Raw genomic sequence first — 25,179 nt, 5'->3', positions numbered from 1 at the left:
GGTATCGTTCTTCCCCGCCTCTGTTTCCCCCGTGTCCCTTGGCATGTGCGACAACAGGGAGACAAGTCCTGCCTGCAGTCGGGCTGTGGAGCAAGGAGGATGGGAGTGACGCATCGCGTTCTTTTTTTTTTTAACGCTAAAGCACTATATGCCGTTGTCGTCATTGACCGCAAAAGTGGCCCCAAAAATCCCAGATGAGGTCACCGTGAGAAATAAAATTTCTTCCGAAGGTGCGGGGCATTGAACCCAGGACTTATCAGGCTGCGAGGCGAGCACGCAACCCGTAGGCGGCACAAAACCGTGTTGCTCCTTGGCAAACAAAGGTGAACCTATAGTGTATGCGTTGCCTTAGGACTGTATACTAATGAGTAGGTGTGTCATTATAAAGGAAGATAAAAAAATAGATATAAAAACGGTGCTTTCGCATTCAAAGCACGCAAGTAGTCTTAAGTGCCCTCCGTAATTTTTCTTTCCTATCTCGTGCTTTCGTCATTATCGGGGAGCGGAAATTCTAGTCAAAGCAGGTTTTTTTTTTTTTAGGCTTCAAGCTTACGACGGTGTTGTTTGGTGTGAAGTCGTGGTACTTATTTAAACCCGCATTCAGGGCAGAGAGTAATGAGGTTACCCGCAGGATGTAACGATATACTTGTCTAAATCATGCGGCTGCCCCCCCCCCCCCCCCCCCATGCGTTTTTGTAGCAAGAACTTAATATGCATTGTTTGACGGGTTGAACTTGTTTACAACGCTTTGGTGTATTTGGTGAAATGCCCTTCAGATCTATTTGGAGCGCTGCGGTGAGGTCGCGCTTGTTACCTCTTCGTCAGCACTGTATAAGCTCCCCGAGGCGCCGGCGTGTCGCGTGCTCGGTGGTGCTCGGTCGTTCGGAGAGATGCCCGATACCCGGGTGCATTGCCATCGTTGGCTCGGCTATTGCGGACAGCTCAGCGAGCGCCAAGAACGTGTGCTCGTGATATGGTGTAGTACATGGAGTTGAACGTCCCAAAAACGACACACGGTCTATACGAGAAGGACGTCCTAGTGGAGGGCTGCTGGTTGATTTCGGTTACCTGAGATTCCCTACCGTGCAGTGGCACCGCACAGCGCACGGGCGCATTACGTTTGGCCTTCAGCTGGCACTGAAGTGGCGTCCTCAGCAGCCCACTGCCCTCGTATTTGCTGCAAAGAAAATAAAACGAGAGACCACAAAAACGCTCGTACTTTTCCCATGCTTGTGAAGGGGGCTCGTGGTGCGCGAAACGACCATCGAGACGAGAGTGGTGAGTGGCAGTGCAAGGTATACAGGAGTGCAGCAGCCAGCTCAGCCCCGGTGGTGTTGCTCTGTTGGTAGATACCTGACACGTCCCGAAGGAGTGGAGGGCGGTCGGAGTTGAGCGCTTTTTCAGCTGGATACTGCTTCCCTTGTAGCGTAGCCATTTCCGTGCGCGCCATCTTTCCAGTTTCCCCATTTGTTGCTTCCGACAGACGCAAGTATGCAACCGTCCTCCATGTGGTGTGCGGGCGTCCTTATAAAGTGTTATAATAGAGAAAAAAAAATTCCATTCCTCTGTGCCTTACCCTGCCCCGTGCTCTGTGAAACTCGGCTATACCGGGCACTCGTAGCGTTTTGGGTGGGTGGGGAGAGGTTCATTTGCAAAGAATGGCGGAGCAGTCTGCCTGCGCAATACTCTCCTGGTCCGCTATTCAGCACTATGGGAGCGGGGAAGCGTTGGGTAGGCCGTTATGCGGAGTGGAAACCGGGGTTCGAGTCTTGTGCGGAGGATGGCGGTAGTGAACTGTGAATTTCCGTGCATGGGCAGCAACTTGACGGAGCCTTTCTGTTCCTTTTCTCAGAGTTTGTTAACCCTGGTCGGAACCTGGTACCCTAGCTCGGAGTCTTTCGCACGCCTGCCTCTGTGTGACTGCATGAAGGGTATCGGTTACTCAGCCTCGCTTGCTTTGGGAGGTTGATACACACTGGAGATAGCTTATCCGTCCATTCCCGTTTCTTTCTCTGCTGTCTTTTTTTTCTCTCCTTTTTTTTGCCGCATGAAATCGCTATCTAAGGGACGAGACGAGGGCTGAACGTGATTTGCCTCGTCGAAACACTCGGGGATTTTTTTTTTTCTCTCCTCCCATTTTCCGACCCTGCAGTGTATGTAAGGCTGGCTCGAGATAAGACACGGATTCCCGCGTCGGTCGTGTCTTTTGCTCTCGCGATTGCGAACTTAGCAAGTGAGATGCCTTGCGACGCGCGGCTGCCCCCCACGTCAGAGAGCGACGCGAAGGTCGGCCTCGCGGGGGACATTTTATCGTAATCCGCGGCTGCGCCAGCGTCACTGCCCCGCAAAAGAGCCGTGTTCGCACGCTGAGATCCGCGGCAAAGGAACTGCGCTTCGGAACTGTGGGTTCTGTGCAGTTCTGTAGTCGGATGCAACTCAAGATAGCAGCTATAGATAGCCCTCAAAGGATGCCCTCTATCCAACGGCGTCGACAGATTGTCATGACGTTGCGGTTAACCCATTTTACGGAGGCACCTGCCAGCCACCTGGGATGCCGCGCTAGGGGATAAACCGCAACGTCATGACAACCGGTCGACGCCGTTGTCTGGAGGGGGCCTCCTTTGAGGTGTATCTGCCACTGGTTTCTTGAGTTGTATCGGACTGTAGTTCAGTGGTAGCCTTTGCCGAAAGTAACCAGGCTGCATGGTTTGCTTCTCCCTCATTTAGTGGACCGCCTACGGCTTTCCTAAAAACAAAAAAAATATTTTGGAAGGTGAGGAAAAGGGTTCTCCGTACTTCACAGCGATTTATAGCATGATGGGTGCGTTGACTCTTCCACTGTACAACTGGGAAGCAAACCGGGCAACCTGGTTATTTTCTCTGGCATCCTCGCCTAAACGGTTGGCAGCGCTGCTTTGGGCCAGACAGAGCTCTCGGAGAATATGAGCATGTTATGTTATTGTTATTACGAGATTAAGCCTCGGGTCTGCTGTCGTGATCAGGCAGAGCGATTCCACGTCTCCATTTCTCAAATCCTTCCGAGCGATGGCAGCTTGTTTTCTCAGAGGGCAGAGTTTCTCAAAGAGAGGGCGTTTTCATAACTGTGTTATGTGCATCGCACCTTTTGAGCGTGAGTCAGATCGGCGATCAGTCGTCTGTAGTTCAGCCAGAGAAATCAAGAAACCTGGAGATTCCTCCCCTCACCTCTGCGGTGGCTCGATGTCTGTGCCTTTTAGCTTTTGAGTACGGAGTCTGCGTTGGCCATCGCAAGTCGTTGTGGATGCAATGCAAGAGAGCGCCAGGTGGTCGAGATATCGATCCAGGAGCCTGCGTTGCGTGCATGTACAAATCACGCATGCACGCACGCGTTCGTAGGTAGGCTGTCGAGGTTGGTTTCGCTTCAGCCCGGCACGGCCGTGAGCCTTGCGCGAGGTCGCCGCATCGGCGTCAACTGAAGGGCGAGGCCGAAAGGGCGAGACTGCGACGGGCGCACGCTCTCGGGGCTGGCTTCCCAAGGTTTCGCGCTGCGACGTCCCGCTTGTCTCCTGCAGGCTGTGCACGTGTCACAGCGGGCAAGTCGCTGTGTGTGTGTGGACAGTGTGCTTCGCGGGTGTCCTCTGCGTATTTCTCGTCCCGGCCTCAGCAGCGGTTTTCACCCTTCGCGGGGCAGGAAGAAAAACGAAAGGAAATGCTTTAACACCTCAGATCTGCTGTTCCGTGTCCCCCCCCCCCCCCCCCCCCCCCCCACACACACACACACGCTGAACGAGGCTCAGCAGGTGTAGACAAGTGAAGTTTGGTGGGAGTGTGATCCACAACTGCAATGATAAGAGGGTCAGTGAACGTGGGAAGTAGTCGGAGTGGAACTTTGTGAAGTGTTGCGACAGTCCTAAAGGCAGCGCTGCGGTGATTCGGTCGCTCCTTGAAGGGGCGCCAGGCAATCGCTGCGTGCAGTGCCTGTGCGCTTTGCTAGTAGCGTGGAGTTCGAGGCTCTGCGTTTGCGAGGCTGCCCACGTCCAAAAAAAAAGGCGGGGGGGGGGGGGGGGGGGGGGGTCAGTAACTTTTGGACGGCGCGAAGCAACAGCAGAAGGACGTACTGTTTAGACTTCAAGCTAACAGTTAACCCGGCCCGTAACTGTGACGGCGAGTAACTTTTCTTTTTTAATGTGTCCCAATACTGCCGTTAAAGCCAGTGCTTCTTTCACAGCCTACATGGCGCATGCTACCCAAACCGACTTGCGCAGTGCGACTCGAGTTTGCTGCTGTGTATACGTTTCTATCGCCAGTGGCGTATGACACTAGAGTATCTATTTTTATGACAAAAAAAGAAAAAAGACGGGCGTTGCTTGTCTGGTGGCAGGGTGCCGCGCTCTTTTACTTTTATCGCGAGTGCTAATCTAATCGTTTCACGTGATCGCTCTCAGCTGACGCTCGGCCTCTCCTAACGATAGTATTGTGCGGTGGTGAAATCTCCTCGTCGCAAGGAACGGGTGGCTGCAGCGCCCATGCGACTTTGTTTTCTCCCGTGTGCATCCTGCCTGGCGCTGGTTCTTCCTAGTTTGAGAGGAGGAAAGAGATGGGGTAAACTCATAACGCGTAGAGCATCTTGTCCGCAGCTGACACGTGAAGCTCGAGAGGCGACTCGTGTGGAGCGTCGCGGGAACGTGCGAACCGGCCGTAACCCAGGCGCCGAGCTTGATGCCGTCTTCTTAGGCCTGTCGGACGTGGAATCGTTCAGGAACATCCCATTTTTCGTTAGAACACACAAAAAGAAACAGTCCTCGCTCATCGGCCTTTGCGCGACTTCTCGCGAAGTCCGGAGCGCGTATCCGCAGACATGTGCGCAGTTATCCGTACTGCATGCCGTACCGGTACGGCTCAGGGTCGAATTGTGACCCGTGCGGCGAAACTGCGTATTAATTTAAACAGAACACTGCTCCTCTTTCGGTGCATAGCGTGCATTTCTGCCGTGTTTCGCTGACACACGTTTTGTTGGGCAACAGAAAGAAGTGAAAAAGTGCCCTGCGGGTCTGTTTCTCTGCCAGTTGGAAACCTGGCTGGCTATATTCTCTGTCGCCGGTGCTGCTACCGTTCTCCGACGGCAACGGCCGGACTGCCGCGCGTTGCCCGCACTGCTGCGTGTTTCTGTCGGTCGACGTGTCTTTGTTTTAGCTCGAGGCGTTTTTACCATTGTTTTCGTTTCCCCCACCAGGTACAAAGCATGTGCACGGAGGGGCGTTGATCTGTCTTTTCTTTCCGTCTTTTATATTGTTGGCGGCGAAATCGTGAAGCGTCGGACGGAAACCGGAAGTTTGCGCTTATGCGTGCCCCGAGCACTTGTCGTTAGGAGCGTTCCGATTCCGTGCGCCCGCGAGGAGGGAAAGCCCCGACGCGGCGCAAGGGGCCGCCGAGGCATTCGCGCGCGGCCCGGACTCTTGGGGCAGACGTGGCCTGGGCTGCCCCGCTCGATCGGGCCTTTGCGCGGGAGGAGATATCCGTTCTGTGCCGGCGGGCGCTGGGGTTTATAAATAAAACGAGGTAAGCTTACTGGCGGTTGATAACGCTTGAGCACAGTGCGCTGAGCGTCACCTTCCTGTTCACAGTGGCTGCCCTCGGCATGCTTCGCGGTAACGCACTCTCGAAAGCCTCCCGTACAGCCTCCAGCCAGCGTGTACGTGAATGACCGGCTAGCAGTTAAGGAAAGTCTTCTAGCTGCGGTTGGTTTGAAGGCGAGCGAGTGCCTGGGACCGGAGGTTAGCCTCGGCCTGCTCTCTCGTAAGCTGCGAGTGTTCCGAAGAACGTGCGAAGCACGTACGCATCCTCGCTCTCAAGCGCCGTGCGTAGAGATTTGCCGCAGTGCGGTTCCTGACTGCTAGAGTTGCTAGAGCACTGCTGTGCTCTAGCAGTTGTCATGCGACGTCATATTGCGTTATCTCTCCAGCCGAAGAGAGCTCAGTTCACACGCGCACTCGGCGAAAAACGAATTACATCCGGAATAATAATTAAGGAAAATGCGATAGGACGAAGTGTCCCTCGCGTCCCAGCGCCATGACAGCGGTCAGGCCCCGGGCACGCACTGCGGCTTGCCCCGGGCAGAGGAGGACGCGGTCCTTATCGCGGAGCGCGCGGCCGAGGCTGCCGCAGTGGCGGAGGGGAGCGCGGAATGCGGGCCGCCGTGATGGAGCGGCCCCACCGGTCGGCTGGCTGGCTGGCCGACGGCGGCGGCGGCGCGGGCCGTTGACCCCCGGCGCTGCTGCAGCGCCCCGCGCCGTGTCTCCGCCGCCGCTGCTGCTGCGCCCGGATATTCCGCTCGGCTGGGCAGCCAGCGTCTCGCTCCGAGCAGCCGCCCTCCCTCCTTCCCGCCGAGCGACCCCAGTTCCGTGCACCGCGCGCCCAAAAGACACCTGCTGCCCCGACGCTGCAGCGCGAGCTCTTTCCCAGGATGTGCGTAGCCTCGCCGCGCGCGTTCACTGCTCGGGGTCTGGGGACGCAGGTGACCCCTCCGACGTTGGGTCGAACGGGCGCCTGCTCGAAACAGTACGCGCAGCTGGGGATTTGCGAGCGCCTCGTTTTCGTGATCGTCCCTGCGATGGCGGCAGCTTGCGGCTGTGATGCACGGAAGTGTGGGCGCGCTGTGTAGCTTCGCTGCTGAGGAGGCTGCCGCCGACATCTTTCTCTCCGACTGCAACCCGAGGAGGCTGTGTTGTAGGGTCGGCGTCGCTAGAGCGACCACCGGTTGGGAGGCTACCACAGCTGTACTCGCAGCAACGAAGCATTTGCTGAGCAGGAAAGAACTAAGCTAGGTGCGTGAGACGTTCTGCCATGTACAAGCGATGCCTTGCCTTCTCAGGTCTGATTGGTTGAGTAATCCTAGCAACAGCCCGGAAACGACACACATCTCCGCTTTTGTATATGCGGTCTCCTGCAGCATCAAACCGTCATTCTTGCCGTGAACAATTGGTCAACTAGCACAAAGCAGCACCAGGGCTAATGTGACTAAACATTTCCCGTCAAACGCAATCTTTGAAGCGTGGTGGCAAATGCTTCCTGCTGCACTGCTTTTCGGCATATTTGATGGTAGGTAAGAGACTTCCTTAGGACTTCTGAGGACAAGCGCCAAGGAATAGACAATATAGTTTCAAACCTGCAGAAAGCACATTGAGTACAGGATGTATGGTACTGGATGTTCTCATGCATGCATGCTCGTAATTTGTGCTTGTAGTGTGTGTTGACGAAGCATGCATTATGATGAATCGAACAGAATACCGACAGGCTTGTGTGAGTTTTTGCCGTGCCTTGCATGAGAAAGTTGTTATACAAGTCGCAGCACACTGTGAAACTTTGGTCGGCTGAGTGCTGGTGACAACCCTTGTTTGAGCGTGTGCTCGCTGCTGAGCGTTGAACGCCGAGTTTATATTGTTAAAATGGAGAGCAGACGAGCTTACACCGTTCCTTGTGTGATCTGGATGGCAAAAATAGTCTAGTCCTCCCGAGAAAATTAGCCACACTTTCACTCGTTTAAGATGGGGCCTGTTATTCTGCACTCCTCTCTAATACTCTGTATTTTGTCAGGGTGCACTTTGAAAGAGCTTGCTCCATCCCAGATTCCCATGTGATAGTTCTCTGTCTTGAGGCAGCAGCGAGCTCGCTGAGCATATAGGCAGCTGCACTTTGGCTGGTCTTGAAAATCAAGTGAAAAGGGACTTTGGGCCTCTTTTTTTTAATTGTGGGACCTGTCTGCTTGGTCCGGCTTTGAAGTTTCACTGGGAAGTCACCATGTTGAAAATTGACATTATGCACGAGGGAAAGCGTATATTGTAATTCTATGAAAGCAGCACGGCTGTGTGTGAATGGAGGTTCGTCAGTGGTTTGGTGCAGACACCTAACTAGTTGCGGCCGGACTTTGAGCTTTGTTATTGCTCTTCTGTTTGAGGTACTGTCTTGGTCAAAAGTCTTAAGGCCAAACTATTTTCGGCTGAGCTTCAGCCGCATAACAGACCCATTGCGGCACTACTAAAGATGGAATGGCCTTGAAGTGCCAGCGATAGTGCGAGCGGTTTCTTCTTGCGGTTTAGAAGCTTGCTGCTTGATTTGTGTTTTGAATGATCCGCCACACGGAGCATTCTAGGAACATTTATTTTGGTGCAGCTGAACGCTGTGGCCTGAAGGGTTCTGACCAAGACTGTACATACATGTGCATGCACCCTGAAGCAAGCAGTGTAATGAGCGATTGTACAAATGAATTTGATATCGTAAGTGCGGGCAGAGGGAGCCCGGTTGTGCTTTTAATGTTGCTGCATGTAACATTGGTCACAACCTTATATTCACTGTGTCTGCGTGTCTTGCCCTGGTGTGCAGGCGGGCTCTTCATCTGAACCAGAGGCCCTGGTGGTGCGGGATGATGGCGAGGAGGAGGGCTGCTGTCGGGGGGAGGAGGACTGGTGCGGCGGCGCGGGCGGATCCGGCGTGCGCCGGCCCATGAACGCCTTCTTCCTGTTCTGCAAACGACACCGCAGTGTGGTGCGTGAGCGCTACCCGCACCTGGAAAACCGTGCCATCACCAAGATCCTGGGCGAGTGGTGGGCCAGCCTTGAAGCCCCCGCGAAGCACACCTACACTGAGCTTGCCAAGCAGGTCGGTGGTGAAGCCGGTGCTTTCATTTCGGTGGGAGGGAAGGGGGTGGTGCCTTGAATGACAGTGCACCATGTATCTACAAGAAACGAGCTGCCTTTCAAACGAAGGAAAGCGCAGGGGAAAGTTTCTATAATTTTTTACATGGTAGTGTTGATTAGAGAATGATATGATTTTTGACAGGAGATAATTTTATAGGAAGTAGAGGTGACAGTATGCTGTTTACCCATGGCTTCTGCATGGGTGGGCAGCCACTCATCAAAAACGCGTTTCGCTTGAGCTGCCGACAGTTAGCAGCTTACCGAGCCAGCTGCTTCCTGCACTTCACTATAACTGTGACTACATACTGATATAAATTATGGTTAACAGGCAACAAAGAGCAGTTGATAGTTAATGCAAGAGAGTAAGTGCAGATGACACACTAGCACAGGAATATACAGCACAACATACCCATTTGTAACCTGCCAGCTGACCACCCACAGATATGATGGCAAAGAGCAGTGATGCAGGTCAATAACTGTGGTAGGTTCTGGTGCAGGGAGATTGTAACAGATAGCACTCAACATACACACATACAGTACGTGGCAGGGTATAGAGACAGAAATTAGGATGGGCAAGTAAAAGAAATAAGAATAATATTGCCCAGCCCGCACTGCTTAAATCAAAACGGGCTTAGGGCAGGCACAGAGACATATATTAGTGTGGGCAGAGAAAAAAAGAAAAGAAAAATAATGTTCAGAGACACTAAGAAGAATGAAAAACATGTCGATGTAAGCAAGCGTTATGCCAGCACAGCACAATAGTCCCCAGCGCTGACAGATGGTGTAGGGCATTGAATGTAAGACTTCGCCTGGACTCTGTGTGCGAGGGTGAGAGAAATGGTCTATAGAAGTTGAAAGCTTTTGTTGCCTAGCTGGCATTTGTACCGAAACATAAAAGCATATACAAATTTGCTCAGTTTCTGAAGTTGTTAGTGGTGACTACAAAAATTCACCTGAAAATATGGCATTTTATCAAAAGCACCAAGTATAAAATACATAAATCTACTGTTTGGTATCCTGAAATAATCACTTTTACAAGATATTTGAATGCTTGAAATAAAGTTCGGTTTGTTGAATTCAGTGGCTGTGTGCTCATTTGAATTCAACAAATTTTCACTCTAGAAAATATTGCCTTAAGGTTCCCTGAAATTTGTTCGAGTAATATTTCTCTGTTATTTTGTTTCCTTTTCTTTACCACTAAGTTTTACGAATGTCTGTCCTAACAAGCTCCTCGTCCACTCTATTCTTGTCTGCTCGTGGGCCTATGGCAGTGCGCAGAACGTATAGTATTTACCCAATTCTAGCGCGCATCTTTTTTCGGGGAAAATAGGTCTTAGAAGTGCATGCGCATTAGATTCAGGTACAAACTGAAACTACCCCTTAGCTGCTCATCACCATCGCCATTCTTCGGTGATGAAGCATCACCATCACCATCGCCACTTTCTGCATCGCAGGAGCCATTTGCAATCTGTTCGGTGCTGTCGTTCCATCCGTAGGCTATCTTGTCCGAGAATGAATGCAACGGCCATGAAGACGTGTCATGTTCACCACAAGAACAGCTTTAAGCGTAAAGTTATTTTACATGCGGAAGAGAGCGGCAATAGGGATGCAGCCCATCATTTTGGCGTGCCAGAGAGTTGTGCCAGAGAGAGAAGTGCGGAATTTCTAATGCTATGGATGTCACTGAAGATGAGATGTTGCGGTCAGAGAGTGACAAGGAGCTGTCGAGAGCGACAGTGAATGAAGTTCAGGTGAATAAACAGCCTGTTTCCACCTGTAGATATAAAAACGCTCGCATTTTTTTTTTCTTCCGTGGAAATTGTATGCATGATAGAAGTGGGGCTTGGGATTTTTTCAGTCACCGATATCGGGTGTGCGTTAGAATTGGGGCTTGCATTTTTTTTTTTCAGTCTCTTAAATTGGATGCACGTTAGAATTGGGTAAATACGGTATATGATCTACACGCACAAGAATGTGATATGCGCTGTGGTTTTGCCACCATTGCTTTTGTCGTGTCCTTATAAAGAGTCACTGCACTGTTAGTTCTTTTTGCTTGCTTTTGTACTCTCAATATAAATGGGGAACCTCAAGGCTGGTGAAAAATAGATGTCGCACTTTGCTCTTTTGAGAGTACAGTGCGGTTCAGAGTTTGATGTGCTTGCTCCATTTTAATGTCAACATCTCTTTAATAATAAAAAAAACCTCTTCATTATAAGTTCTCTCAATTTTATTAAAAGGAAACACGTTTTCAGACCTTGCTTTCGGCTTGAAACCGAAAACAGCTATGTCAGCCAAGTGTTCCTCAAGCCAGGCCTCATTTATGCAGTTAATAGGTGCAGTTTAGCACCATATCCAACATTCACATGACAGCGCTATTAACAGAATACGTTCTACACTAATCCTGGCATTTTAAAGTGCAAAATTGAAGCATATTTTTTTTTTCTTTCAGTTTTATGTATCATCTCTTATTAAAAGCTTGTCATGCCCAGTGTTCCTCAGTGGCATTTTACTCTTAGTTTATGCCAAAACGCATTGCTTTGATGCTTCCAGGATGCCTTGTGGCATGCCCATGATCTTGTATGACCCTAATATACAAGTAGCTCAGCACAGTGGCAAAAATCACACCACAGGTTGCCCTGTGCACTCCAAGTTTGCTATGTCTTGTTGGCAAGAAATAATCTAATTGTTGCCATAATCCCTGCTAGCAAAGAATTAAAAAATCACAGCTTAGTGATTGCAAGAAACATGCAGGCCTGTGGCCCCAGGCTTGACTGCACACCAGCCTCCATATTTCCTAGCTAATCTGTAGCGTGCCGAAAGTGTGATTGCACAGGAAAAGCACCTTAGGCATTTCGCACCCAAGTGGCTGGCCCACTTGAGGAGGACAGCTATACTCCGTTTCAAAGATCATGTGCAACGCTGCCAAAGCTAGCGTTCATGTTTGTGCTGCCTGCATCCGCAACCAAAAAGTAGTGCACTATTTGTGGTGAGCGAAACATAGCAACTGTTTCGCCTGTAGGCTTACTACATGACACATTGGTCATGATCTTGATTAAATGCACTGTTATTGCTGAGAACACGCTGTCGCTTTCTCGTGCCATAGACCACTCGGGCACAGAACAAGCGCGGGGTAACATGCCTCCCTTTATTTTCCCGTCCGGACTACTTCCGTACCTTTCACAGCGTTGCACCTGATGTATGAAACGGAGTATAGGGTGGCAGTGCCATGATCGTGCAGCAGGAAACTCTCCCAGTGCGCAGGTCATACAAAGTGCACACCGCTGACACTGCAGTCCGGCCGTGCCTTTACCTATTGCTGTCTCTTTGGGGCAGTGCACGGTTTTGGTTTTGTTGTGTTGCTCATTCGTTATGTTGCTCAAGTGTAATTAGGAAAGGTTCCCAGGTCAGTGCATTTGAGTGACACACGTCTTATTGCCAGCATTCTTTTTGTCAACGTCACGTTTGTGTACACCATTTTGGCTCTTGGTCATCTGGCTCCTGGTTTTGTACACATCAGGCACTGTGTAAATGGGCTTAATCATGATTAGCAGCATAGGTCGGCAAACTCACTAATGAATCGACTCATTAGGGCTCACTCAGGCTCACATTCAGATCATGATCCGAGTGGTGAGTGAGCAGAGACTCATATTAAGATCATGATCTCAGTCGTGAGTGAATTCGGGTTCACATTCAGATCACGACCTGAGTCGTGAGTTCGGACTCGCATGCTGATCATGATTCGAGTTGTGTGTGAGAGTCCGGGCTCAGGCTCATGTCATGGTCTGTGTTTTCACGATGATGACTTAGTCCCCCCCCGCGGTTGCTGGCAGCGGAAGGGAGGAGCGATTTACTGCCACAACTTGAGGCATTTAAGGGCGAGGCAGATTGGCTAGGTAGAAGGGGAAGGGTTTCGGGAAAGGGAGGAAGATGGCATTTTGTCCTTTCCCCATTGGTAGTTCACGCGGGTGCAGCAATGAGCAAGCTTTCACAGAGTTTCACAATGTCACTGCATGGGGTGCGGGGGTCTTTTGTAGTGCGGCTCAAGGGCGTGCCACTTGGGAATTTCAGTGAGCCCATGTGTGTCGTGAGTCGAAATGGGTGAGTGAGCCAAAAGGAGCCCTGAGTGAGTGAGTGAGTGAGTGAGTGAGTGAGTGAGTGAGCCTGAATGAGTTATAAGTTGAGACTCATTACGAATGGGTGACCTCGGATGAGTCGTGAGTCGGAGTGAGTCCACATGAGCTATGAGCCTAAATAAGTCTAAGTTCACGAGTTTGAGCTCGGGACTGTGCAAATCTACGTTTGAGTGAGCCCATGGGTTGACCAAACTTTTGTGAGTGAGCAATCGTGATCTTTCGGAGGTATGATTAGCAGTTCACGGTTGCTGGTGCATGGATCTATAAAGAGTCTGTTTGAAAATTGCTTGAATTGATGGGGGAGTTTTCTTTCCCACGAAGTCGGGAGATATGAATTCTAGGCTTTCTCTGCTAATTTAGGGCCTGCCAGAAAATGTGCTTGGGCAGTTGTAGTACTACCTTTGTTGGATGCTTCTCCCTTTTGGATGCTTCTGCAGGCAGATGGAACTCCACAGTATACTACCGAGCTTGCCCACAGCTGCTCATTTTTTATCTAGCCCTAACGTGTCTTTCTTGGTGCTTGGTGGAACTAGTTGCTAAATGTTGTGCTGCTAAAGTACTATGCAGTGCCCCTGTGCTTTCTTCAGTGTAAACCACTGCCAGGCATGCAAAGCCAGGTACAGAAAGAGGTCTTCATCAGTGGTTGTGCTTTACTTGGAAGGTAGTCTCTGAAATAATTTTTTTTTGTTTTTGGACTGTGCAGCACAGCAATTGAGGCATGCTTTGGAATTGGTGCATTCTGTTAGAGCTCTTCTTTTTTCTCTGCCTGCAGTACAAGGAGGCTTTTATGAAGGCCAACCCGGATTTCAAATGGTGCAAGATGCCCACCTTGCCGACGCGGTCTCCCGTGACGCGCACTAAGGGGGCCACAACCAAGGGAGACACACTGCGCTGGAGCCCCGAGCAGACCAACTGCCCACGGCCGGACATGCCCAGGGTGCCCACCCTAGCCAGTACGTGCTCTTTTCTCTGCGCCATTGCCAGTTTTGTCCACTGTGCACACAGCAGTGAGATTGGTGCGCTTGTTAATTACTTTCTTGCCTTTATGGAGCCAGATTGTATGCTTGGCTATGTTAGTCGCCGGTTTACTAATGTGTGCTGTTATCGTGCGTGTAATGTGGGAGCAATTAACAAAAGCCACCATGTCAGTGTTGCTTGCCTCCATTCATTGGTAACCAGTTTTATATCAGTGCTACTGGATTACTGTGTACAACAGCAGGGACCAAAGCATTGAATCTGACTAATCACTGTTAACGCTTCTGTGTTACACATTTATGGCATGGATGCATTTGAACATGCATGCAGTATATCTGGCAAATTCTACAAACTCACGCATCGCTGGAATTTGATCTTTGAAGCATGCCTCACCTGTATCCAATGACACTTGAGCATCTGATGCCAACAATGGGGTAAAGAGAATCTTTGTGAATCAATCATAATCACTTGACATCAGTGGACCTTAAAAGTGAATGCTGTTATTAGAGGAGGACAGTATGAAAAACATTTAGTCATAGCCTTGCCAATACCAGAGTGGACTACTACAGGAATGGAGTAGTCCACTCCATGTGTGAATGTTTGTGTGAGTGTGAATGTTTGTGTGAATGTTTGTGTGAATGTGTGAATGTTTGATAATTCGAATATTCGGTCGAATAGTACAGTATTCGATTCAGTCCAAATGTTTGGTATTTGAAATCTCGGAAGTATTTGTCTGGAGCGAATAACATTTCTGGAACTCTTGCTGCACGTGTTTTCGGTTCAGCATACCTCCCCTCCTGCAGTATGGCATTGCGGCACACATGCAACCAAAGCCCCGACTGCACGCCGCGTGACTGCGTTCCTACGCGTATTCTGGAGCTGTTCTATGCATGCTTGCGGGTATAGATGCGAGCAGATCGAAGCACGGCGTCCAGATCTGTACTTGCTAGGCGTATGCAGCCACGCTACCTGCGGTGTGGACGCGCCGTAACCAGCACGGCGGCATGCATCAGTAGAGACATTTAGCATAGCGCGATCTGCTTCTGCGCACTGATTGGTTCCAACGGGGCAGGCGTGCAAACAGCTGGCCGGCACTTGGTGCGGTGTGGCATCCTCCTCTTGGCTATGCACAGTGGCACCCCGCAGAAGCGGATCGCACTCTGTTAAATTTCTTAATGAGATGATGTGTGGCTCCCTTCACTTCCACGGAACAAGTCTGAGCTGACTGCAGCTGCTGCATACGCTCTTCTCAGCATGAAATTTGATAATCAGGAGCGACGGCGCGAGCACGAGGAGGAGCTAGCATATTTCGACGCCTGACGCGGGGTGGCGCTAGGCACACGGTGCGTACGTCTAACAGGTGTCGCAGAGTCGCCGCTTAAAACCAACAGCTGCGCAACGACACAGTCGCATTAAGAGCAGCAGTTGGAGGCCCTACATATAGGTCTCAGACTCCACATATACTGTGGTACCACGCAGAGGTCGGAGGCCCCAATTTCTGATGTCCATTTTTGCAGAAACTTTACACAGAGTCAATATGTGTGACAAAGCTTCAATGTATACTTTCTATTTTTCATGTAATAGCCTTGTTTGTATGAAAAATGCATGATTTTGGAAATGTTTATTGTGCCATTCAGCATTTTTTGTGTTCCAAAAGTATTCGAAATATTCAATTCAAAATTATTCGAAGAAAATTACTGTTTGCTTCAAATTTGCTTCGAACCTAAAAACAACTATTCACACGTGCCTAGACATAATGCTCCGAGATGTTGAATTACTTTTTGTGTGCAGTATCTATGTGTTTAGGCCAACTGCGTGTACTTAGGTCTACATGCATTTTCATCAACCAGTCTTCTTCTTCGTGGCTGCGCATGCAGTGTACTTCAGTGCTGTTTATTCTAGGTTACGTTGGGCCTATTATTGTTGTTCCTGGACAGAAAACCATGGATATGGATGAAACTTAAAAGTGGGAATCGTGATGCGAATGCATTCTATGTTACTACTGTGCGAAATATCTTTTCCTGGTGGCAAAAATTTGACATATAAAAGGAAGAGAATTTTAGTATCGTATAATTCCTGCGTTATATTCTCATGTGGAGGCTAGCGAAAAGGGTTCAGCTCAAGTTAAGGACAGCGCAGCAAGCTATGGAAAGAAAAATGATAGGTGTAACGTTAAGAGACTGGAAGCAGGCAGAATGGGTGAGGGAACATACGCGAGTTAATGACATCCTAGTTGAAATCAAGAGGAAAAAATAGGCTTGAGCAGGGAATGTAATGCGAAGGCAAGATAACCGCTGGTCTTTAAGGGTAACGGACTGGATTCCAAGAGAAGGCCAGCGTAGCATGGAGCGGCAGAAAGTTGGGTGGCGGATGAGATTAAGAGGTTCGCGGGCATACGGTAGGCGCAGTTGGCAAAGGACAGGGTTAATTGGAGAGACATGGGGGAGGCCTTGGCCCTGCAGTGGGCGTAGTCAAGCTGATGATGATGATGATTCTCGCAGTTCTCTAAGATGACACTTTGGGGGGGGGGGCAGGATTTGTGGAGAGTGCCTGTGCTCTGGAAGGTCTCTGTGGATTACATAGTGTTTTTATAAGCAGAGAGCCTGCATTATTATTCTTTCTGGCACAGGTTTGTAAATACAGTCGAGCCCACTTATAACGAACATGAGCGTCACATGGCATCCGTTCGTTATATCCCGAAGTTCGTAGTAAGTGAACACAAAAATTTTTCTTTGCGAAAAAGTCCGTGATGGACGTCTGTTTTTGCAGCAGAGATACGAGGAGGGAGGTTTCGAGTTTATTTAAAGCAGAAGCGTGCTCTTTGCCGAGGCCCTTGGAATAGACAAGTGGTCTGAGGCTTTCTATGTAGCCCATTGCTACAGGCGCGCTTATTTATAGGTGCTGGCTCCGAAGTTTAATCCTTATCTGATTCCTCCGCATCACTCTCGCCTCGCACTTCAGAAACAATTCCCTCATCCGTACACGGTTTCACGGTGCCGGCGTCGTCATCGACAGAACTAAAATCATTCCAACAAATGTCATGACCCCCCGATGTGGGAGTCAACGACGCGCTGCCACAAATCTCCGCCAGGCTGGTCTTCCGAAGTATCAGGCTCTGCATCAGACCCTGTGTCGACGAAGCCGGCCTTGCGGAAGCAGTTCCCCAGCGGCCGTCACCTCCACCCAGGCCGCTTTCATCATCTCTACCGCTGAATACAATGGAAATGGGCATGGTGTTCCTGTCCACCATCCCGAATTACAACCAGGGCCCGAGATTTGAACGAAGCCAAAAAAATGCCCGCACCGCAACAAGAGTGACAAAAGCGCGCGATGGTGTAGACGTGCAACATGCACAGATGGCAATCAAGCCAATCAAGCTAAAGATACAGACGCACAGCACCAGCGGAGAGACCAATGAGGGGCGTCCGTGAGCGTCAGTGCAGCCACCCTTTGGCTCCCACGGAAGGCCTGCTTCATGGAGCGTGGCCTCAGCGATCGGCACCGGCGGTGGCGCGGTTGATCGTGGAGGCCATGCGCAGAGTGAGGAGCGGAGTTGTGAAGAAGGGTGAGAGGGCGATCTTGGAAGGCACGTCGACGGGGAAAGGGTAGCTCGCTTGAGAGCGTCATGAAACGGGTCGGGCAGTTCACCTTCGAAGAGCGTGCTGGGCGCACTAAGTGTCGGAGGCAGGTTATCTCGCATCGCGGCGCCGTGTTTACGCCGTCCATTCGCTGTAACAGATCAGCAGGGCTTAATGACGTTCGTTATGCGTGTGATTTTGTGGCATTGAAACAATTATATTTTGACGGTCGTGCAGGTCTTGTTCGTTATAAGGGAAAGTTCATCTTAAGTGGGGCCGTTATATGTGGGCTCGACTGTAGTACTGCTATCTTTTAGTATATGCATTGCTGCTTGTACTTCCCCACAAATGCCATAACAAAGATGTAATTTCATCTTGCAAGCTGTGATATAGCCTTGTTCATAGCTTACTGGGTGTTGCCACTCATTTCCAATTGCAGAGGACCCACTGAGTGTCTCGAGGCAAAACAACAGTAGCCCAGTGCTTCAGCAGGGCTCGAACTCCTTGGACGAGCCTCCACTGGCAAAGCCGATGACGGAGACCGGGAGCAACACTGCCGAGCAGTCTGCCACCACCAACCCAACTCCCCCAAACCCGCCAATGAGCTGCAAGCCTCCCAAGAAGCGCTACTTAGAGAACCTTGAGAATGGCACATACGGAGGGGGCGGCACAGGTCGGCTAAAGTCGGAGTCTTCGTCGTCGCCATCTCCAACGCCTTCGCCTGTGCCCTGTGCCCCGTTGCAAAGGGCTGCCTCCACAGATCAGCAGACTAACAATGCCTGTTCAGCCCTGCTTGAACTTGCTGAGGTGGGTGATGCTGGTGACAAGAAGTGAATGCTTCCAACACATGTTTCTTTATCATTTCTGTGCAGTCTCTCGTGAATAAAAATGCAGTTACTGTGGAAATAAGAATGGGTTGGAGTGAATTTGGTAGGTACTTTTGGTTTACAATGATTAACTTACCTACATCCCTTAAAATGAAAGTATGTACCGTAAAAACCGGACTATAGGTCGGACCGGAATATAGGTCGATCCCCTAACTAACCAATTCTAAAAATGAAAAAGATATTTTTCAATGGGAAAAGTACCGAAAGACATCCTTACTTTGAAACAAATGCGACTCGAGAGGTTGCACAATGGTGACTGTATTTAATTTCATTTAAACGCTGCTTGTATGTACACCCGGCAAATTTTTTAACAATATCGCGCACCAATCGGCCCGCGTGTTTGTTTCTGGCACAGGCAAGTACGGCGCCGTAGAGCAAAGCCCTCCTCTTCATGAATCGCCGCAACCAGGATGGCGAGCCTTTGAATTGCGCCCTCGTGAGTCTAGAGGCACGCGCGATCTCTGCCGCTTTCACGCGGATGCATTCGGCAGTCACAGGCAGCGATCTTGCTCGCAGCGCAACATTTCCTTCCTATTCTCGATACACTACGGTCTGCCCACGAAATGATGTTTTCTTCTGGTTGCTGCAAGTTGTAATACACAGCTTCTGCCTCCGCCAGTACTGAATGCTCTTTTACGGATACTCCAAATTTGCGCTGTGCCGCCAGGTTCCCGTGAGCTTCCTCGTACTCAATCATGTTTTTCTTGAAGGCGACGATAAATTGCCGTTAGCTTCCGCTTTGCATCTACTGAAATGCAAAATGGCGGCACTGCTGCTGATGGCGATGGTGATGGAGGCTGCTGACTTCAGCCACCCATTGTTACAAGACTTCCGTATTTTTTCCGCCAATGACCGGTATATAAGGCGGGGGTCGACTTTTCACCATGGTTTTTTGAAAAAAAGTTCGACCTATATTCCGGTTTTTACGGTAACATTTGTATCTTGCTGGGACTCATCTCCGAAGCCAAAGAGTGGGGGCTAATGTAAAAGAATTTAAAAATAAATGGGCTACTGTGTGAGCCATGCAAAGGAAAATTGTAAGGCTAAGCTTGAGACAGGTAGAGAATAATGTGGATTAGAAAACTAACTAGAGTTAGATTATTCTAGAGCGAATTGAGGGGGAAAAGTTGCAGGATGGTTACCACTGGTTAATGTGTGATTCAGTGACAGCTGATAAAGTATGTACTTTACAATATGTTGTGTTAGAGAATACTAGAGTGACCTCGCATCTGTATAGTTCTAGGGCGTTCTTTTTTAGATTTCCACACATAGTCGTTTTTTGTCTAGGTCTGCTCTCCATTCCGCCGCTCTAGAAGTGCAGCGCCACCGATTATCCTCTCTTCGGGCGGGGCATTTTGCAGCAGCTATCTCAGATGGACTGTGCTACATTCCTCCACTCTCTCCATACCATTCCTCCTCCTTCCACGGTAACCACGTTCTGGATGGTTACCGTGTCCTTCCTACACTCTCTCCTTAGCCTCCTTCCACAGCAACCCTCCTCCTCCTTCTAGGGTCACTACCTTCTGATTGGTTCCCATGTCAACTTTGTACTAGTTGCCCCTTCTCACTCTCTTGCCATACCCTTCTCCTCCCATGGTAATCATCCTCTTATTGGGGATTTTTTCGCTGTCGCCGCACTGTCCTCTTCTATGACAATCGCCTCCGGACAGTTACCTTTGTAACCACCCTCTGAATATGTTTTCCTACGCTCTCACTATGAAGCCTCTTTCCATGGTAACCCTCCTTGTCCGTCCAGGGTAACTACTCTCTGGGTGCTTTCTGTGCCAACCACCGATCGTTGCGCCTTCTTACGCTCTCGTCATACCCTCCTCCTTCCAGGGTAACCATCCTCTGGTTGGTTCCTCCAATCACCCAATACCCACTTCCTTCCATGGTAGCCACCCTCCAGATGGTTCCTGTGGTAACCACCTACCAGTTGCGCATTTCTTCGCTCATGTGATACCTTCCTCCTTGCACGGTAACCACCACCCTCCAAGTGGTTCCCATTGCAACGCATCCACCAGTTATGCTAACGACAATGACATACTACTACAACTCGAAATCCAGGGCCGGGCGCTTAACAACTGTCACCGCAGGAAGAATGCTCAAAATACGTGTCATGCAGCCAAGAGTTAACTAGTGGTCATAACTGGGTAGATTCCAAGTAACCGAAAACATTGCTAGGGATAAGCAAAAGTCAAGTGTAGAGGTGAAATTAGGAAGTTTACTGGGATAGGGTGGTGCGGCTGCTTGTAGCACAGGGAACTAGGAGAAGTTCATCTGCAACTAATCATGATGAGCCTCTTAGTGTGAGCGAAATCTGTCATGGTGGCTCACATTCTGGTAGACAACAAAAATAAAAGTGCGATTAGTGGACAACTGATTCTTGCTGGCAAAAAGAAAAATGAACTGTTCACTCGGCACCATAAAATAAAATTGCAGTGTGGAGGTTGAATTTCTTGCCGGTCAATATCCTGTACAACCCTGCATTGGTGGCTTGGCCGTGTCAAGTGCGAATGCCGCAGCAGTTTGGTGGTGGTGGTTTTCACTCACTCTTGATATCGAACACTTCGGTGTGATGGTACCATCAGACAGGACAGCAGTGCTTGCTTCCCAGGGTGTGCAGCACTCATGCCGGTTTGGCTGTGTACGGCATGCCAGCTTGCATTGCAAATGTGAGTACAGTAAGGTTGGGCCAGCTTCATGTGAAAGTTTCTGCTTCACTACATTTGCTATCAGCTGCTGAGGACATGGCACTAGTCTCGTTTGCTAATGAGGCAAAACTGGTTCATTTATTTATTTTTGCCTAAAGTGCTCAGAGTAGACAAAACAGGAGGTGAGCTTGCATGCTTTTATAGGCTGTACACTTGCCAGGGAGCACTTGCAAAGTCTTATGACTCCATGCCCCCCCTTTCGTTGGCATGGTGTTTGTACGTGTGGCAGTATTTTGACAAGCCAGCTCATTTACAACTGCCACTTTGGGTCCACTGTTTATGATTGTAGTAGTTAAAGGTACAGTGGCTACAGGCATATAGGTGTGTGAAGTAGACAGGGGTGCACTCTTCAAGCATAAACTGTAGCTTACTGCTGGCAGTAAGCTACCTGATTTGGGCATGCAACGTTAAGAAAAGCATCTTTTTCTGGTAGCTGTGTTTTGCAATTGGCAGGCAGCCCAGTGTGCACTGCATTTAAAACAAGCTGAGTTACAGTTTGATGTAGGTTTCTGGTAATCTAGGCATTTCAATTGCCACTCAAAGCCATTCTCAAGCTCATGAGGAAGGTAGAGCCTGAGCACAGATGAAAAGGCCTCTCACTGGTAACTCCAATGAAATTTATTTTTGATGCCAAAAACAAATTGCTGTTGACCCAGTAAAACAATGTGTTACCCACAATATGAATGAGCTCCAAAATTTTGCTTATCTGTGGTTAGTCTAGTCCACAGCGTGTTTAAAGGCAATGTCTTATTTATGTTCTTTATTGGTGTGCACTTTCAGGGGTGCCAGGGTGTAAAGAAGCCACCAGTTGTAGGAGCACGCCAGAAACCTGGTGAACTGAATGCCAAGTCACAGGACAACAGCACCAATGCCTTGTCATCTGCTGCCACGAGCACTACTACGACAACATCAACAAGCAGCAGCAGTAGCAATGGCGGCAGTGGCCTGTGTGGTGGTGGTGCTGTTCCGCCGGCTGGATTTGGCCCCATTCCCATGTTTGACGTGAGTGCAGCCAACCGCATCATAGACCAGGCATTCAGTCAGCCTACCACCACTGCCAGCAGCAGTTCGTCTGCGACACCGCCCCCGCCACCCTTCACGACGCTGGCGACATCATCCACGAGCACCCCGCCGACCAGTTCGAGTGGATTGGGTGGCAGCGGAGGATCTTCGTCGAAATCGCGTGAGCGGTTTTTCAGTGTGACTTCGGCTCTGAATCTGGCACAGTCGCTGAACCGCGGTGACGAAGAGCAACCACTGAACCTGTGCAAAGAACGTCCCATGACAACTATCAAGGCTTGCCAACAGGACATCATCAACCACATCATTGACAAGTTCCTTTGTGGGCCCAGCAATGTGCAGCCACTGGATGGCACAGTCTTCTCAGCGCATGGCTCAGCACGCCACCCTGATGACAGTCCGGCTGTGCCCGCCATTGTGGCTGCTGCCATTCCTGGTACGGTGCCGACGCCTAATGCCGGGTTCTACCGTGGCGATATGGATGATGATGCAGATGATGGGCAGAAGAAGGTGGCTGGCAGCAACAAAGGTGGCATGCGACGCAAAGGGCTTGCTGGGAGCTCCCCGAGCAAGCGTGCACGGGTCAACACGTCCTCAGCAGGGGACGAGGATGGCAGCAGCAGCCCTGAGAGAGCACGGAAGAGCCAACGGTCATGTAAAGGCCAGCGTTACCAGGCGTTGCTATCAGAGGGCGTACTACCGGGCTCCAAGGAACGCAAGGGACTAGTCCGCAAGTCGGATGAAGAAGGGGACGACGAGCCCAGCAGGCTGGGCAGTGGCAGAAGGGATGATGGGGTCAAGATGGCTCGGAAGAACAGGTGAGGCTCGCATCACTCTCTCCCTGAGTCCTGAGGTCTGGTGAAAACGAAGCAATTCATAAGCTTGCTGGAAGAGTTGTTATTGTTAAAATATGATGTGTACCAAGATAGCTAGTGGCCAGGGACTCAAATATCTGAGGCATGCCTGAACTTTGACACATAATCATAGATTATACAGGCCAGCAATCCTTTTGAAGACAGGCCTGTGGACCCCTGAGTGCCTGTGCATGTAGCAGAACAGTTAGGGAATAAAGTCGCTCCAACCAGCAGAAACCTTTACTATATCAGGCTCTTTACTATATCAGTTGTTGATAGCATGGCTCTGAGGGTGTTCTCCGATTGCTGAGTAAAAAGTGTTGGCTTATAAAAGAAATGCTCAGAAATACCTTCCATCCTGCTCTTATCAAAGCTTTATCAGATTATTTATTTTCAGTTCTCATTTTATGCTATCAGGTTTCCAGTTTCATTTACGTCTTGTGGAAAGTACTGCATTTGCATGAACACAACGTGGCTATGATTATAACGCCAGTTTGATTTCATGCAAAAGCCAAAGCTTTGCGTGAGCACTGCATTTGTCTTCCACAGCCTCAGCATCATTAAAAGGCAATAGCTCAGAAACGAGCGCGATACAGTCAAGCGCGGCAAATCCACCCACGTAGTGCTGCCGCTGCCGTTCTGTGAACGTTCGCTCATTTCTTCCCTTTTCTATTCATCACTGCACTTTTACTAGCCTTCCTTTCTAGCGAACTAGGCGGCCTTCTTTGTGCGTTCATTTCATAGCTGGCTTGACTTTTTTTTTCCACACGCGCTGCGTACTTTGCCTCATGGCCCTGAGGCCTTCAAAAAGTTGGCTTCTCCTCACGTTCTTGAGCTTGATGGTGAAGCCATCTCAAAAAGTGCTGTTTTATTGTTATCTGTATTCATTTGCCTCCAAAAGTTGGCCTTCCGATCCTCGACTTTGCGCGTGCCGCAGTGTCAGCATTCTGCAGGAAGTGCGTCGCCACGGCCAGATGCTCTTTACTCTAGCCGTTTCTTGTAAAGAAATCTTTACTATAAATGCAAAAAATGTACAGTATTCTGTGGAAGGCAAAACGGGACCGCAGTTTTAGTTTACTCTATCTGAGTTTACTATAGTGGGGTTCTACTGCGCTGGATACCGTGATGTGATAGTCAGTGGGATGTCAAGTGACACTGAACTATATACATATAAAAAAAGCGCTTCAAGCTAGCTTACGTTATGCTGGGCAGGGTTTCATCAGTTCATATGCCTTCAGCATCCAATTCATTCATGTGTCATGCTCATCCCTTGCGCAGTGGCAGTTTCAACCTGGACGCCCAGATAGCAGCGCTGCCCAAATGCAGCATGGAGTCATTCACGCGGCGCAAGAGCAAGAAGAAGGCTAGCCGACCCGAGGAGGAGGGCAGGGATGACCGTGTCTCATCTGACGCAGCAGAACTGGGCAGTGGGAAGGACCTCGACTTCAGGCCTGGTGCAGCCAGGGGCATGCGGCAGCGCAGCGAATCGGGTGCTTCAGGCACAGATGAGGCAACTGTCGACGACCCCTCTAGCCCGCCACCCATGTCTTCACCCAGTGACCACTCCTCTGCCACCCCCCGGAAATTCAAGACTGGGTATGTTCTTGCAGATCTATGTGCTTATTGGTAAAAGATGTTGAAACGCAGTGTTCGCCATGTTTTAAAGGCCCGCTGCATAATGCTTTTGTGCAGCACCTGGTGATGCCTAGGTGAGGAGACTTTTTATGCTAGCTACTGCTTTCAGTGGCAGCATCAACAAACAAGGCAAAGAAAAAAAGAGCATTTTGTTTATTCCGCTCATATTTGTTGATGGTTCTGGCACCTTTACAGCAGTGAACAAAAGGCAAAATTTTCTTTCCTTTCTTTGTTTGAAAAGGTGTTGGAATCTTAAAGAATTGATTATTCTGAATACTTCATATAAGTAGGCCCATTCCTCATGCACTTAATAGGTTGAAGATGTGTTGCATTAGGTGAGAGAGAGAGAAAATTAGCAGTCTGCCTTGTCATTGCGAGTAGGTGTAAGCATGAAATCCATAGCAGGAAGGGCTGGCACATCCTAGGGTGCTTCATAGATGGAGATAGCCGCACTCAAGTTTTTTTTCAGGTTCTTCGGATGCTGTACAGGCTGCCGCATTCGTCCTGGGCAGTGCACATGGTCTTCTTCAAAAATTGTTGTGTTTGAGGCTACCAATTAGAACACATTAGGCGAGAGGCTGCGGAAATGGCTGAGCAGTCTGAAGCACTGGGAAACTTAGCTGCTCTCCTTGCTCTGTTGCTGGTTGTAATCCCACTCGGGGCAGTGGTATGGTTAATTTTTTTTTCTGCTGGCTGCCATTCAGACAAAAA

The 25,179-nt window shown here is 49.7% G+C and overlaps 1 protein-coding gene across 1 annotated transcript in view; it reads left to right on the top strand.

Annotated features, from left to right (window-relative positions):
* Positions 1-6,097: 6,097 nt before the first annotated feature.
* bbx (bobby sox) overlaps positions 6,098-25,179 on the top strand; it is a 33,126-nt gene continuing 14,044 nt past the window's right edge. Inside the window, exons 1-6 of the mRNA XM_077626928.1 lie at positions 6,098-6,803; positions 8,359-8,634; positions 13,578-13,758; positions 17,798-18,165; positions 21,740-22,797; positions 24,112-24,429. Of these exons, the coding sequence (XP_077483054.1) occupies positions 8,479-8,634; positions 13,578-13,758; positions 17,798-18,165; positions 21,740-22,797; positions 24,112-24,429 (2,081 nt within the window). The 5' untranslated portion in view covers positions 6,098-6,803; positions 8,359-8,478. The remainder of the gene's footprint in view (positions 6,804-8,358; positions 8,635-13,577; positions 13,759-17,797; positions 18,166-21,739; positions 22,798-24,111; positions 24,430-25,179) is intronic.

This window comes from Amblyomma americanum, chromosome 6 (genome assembly GCF_052857255.1).
Source record: "Amblyomma americanum isolate KBUSLIRL-KWMA chromosome 6, ASM5285725v1, whole genome shotgun sequence".
In the NCBI taxonomy this organism is placed as follows: Eukaryota; Metazoa; Arthropoda; class Arachnida; order Ixodida; family Ixodidae; genus Amblyomma; species Amblyomma americanum.
This window is presented reverse-complemented; position numbering and strand designations above follow the sequence as displayed.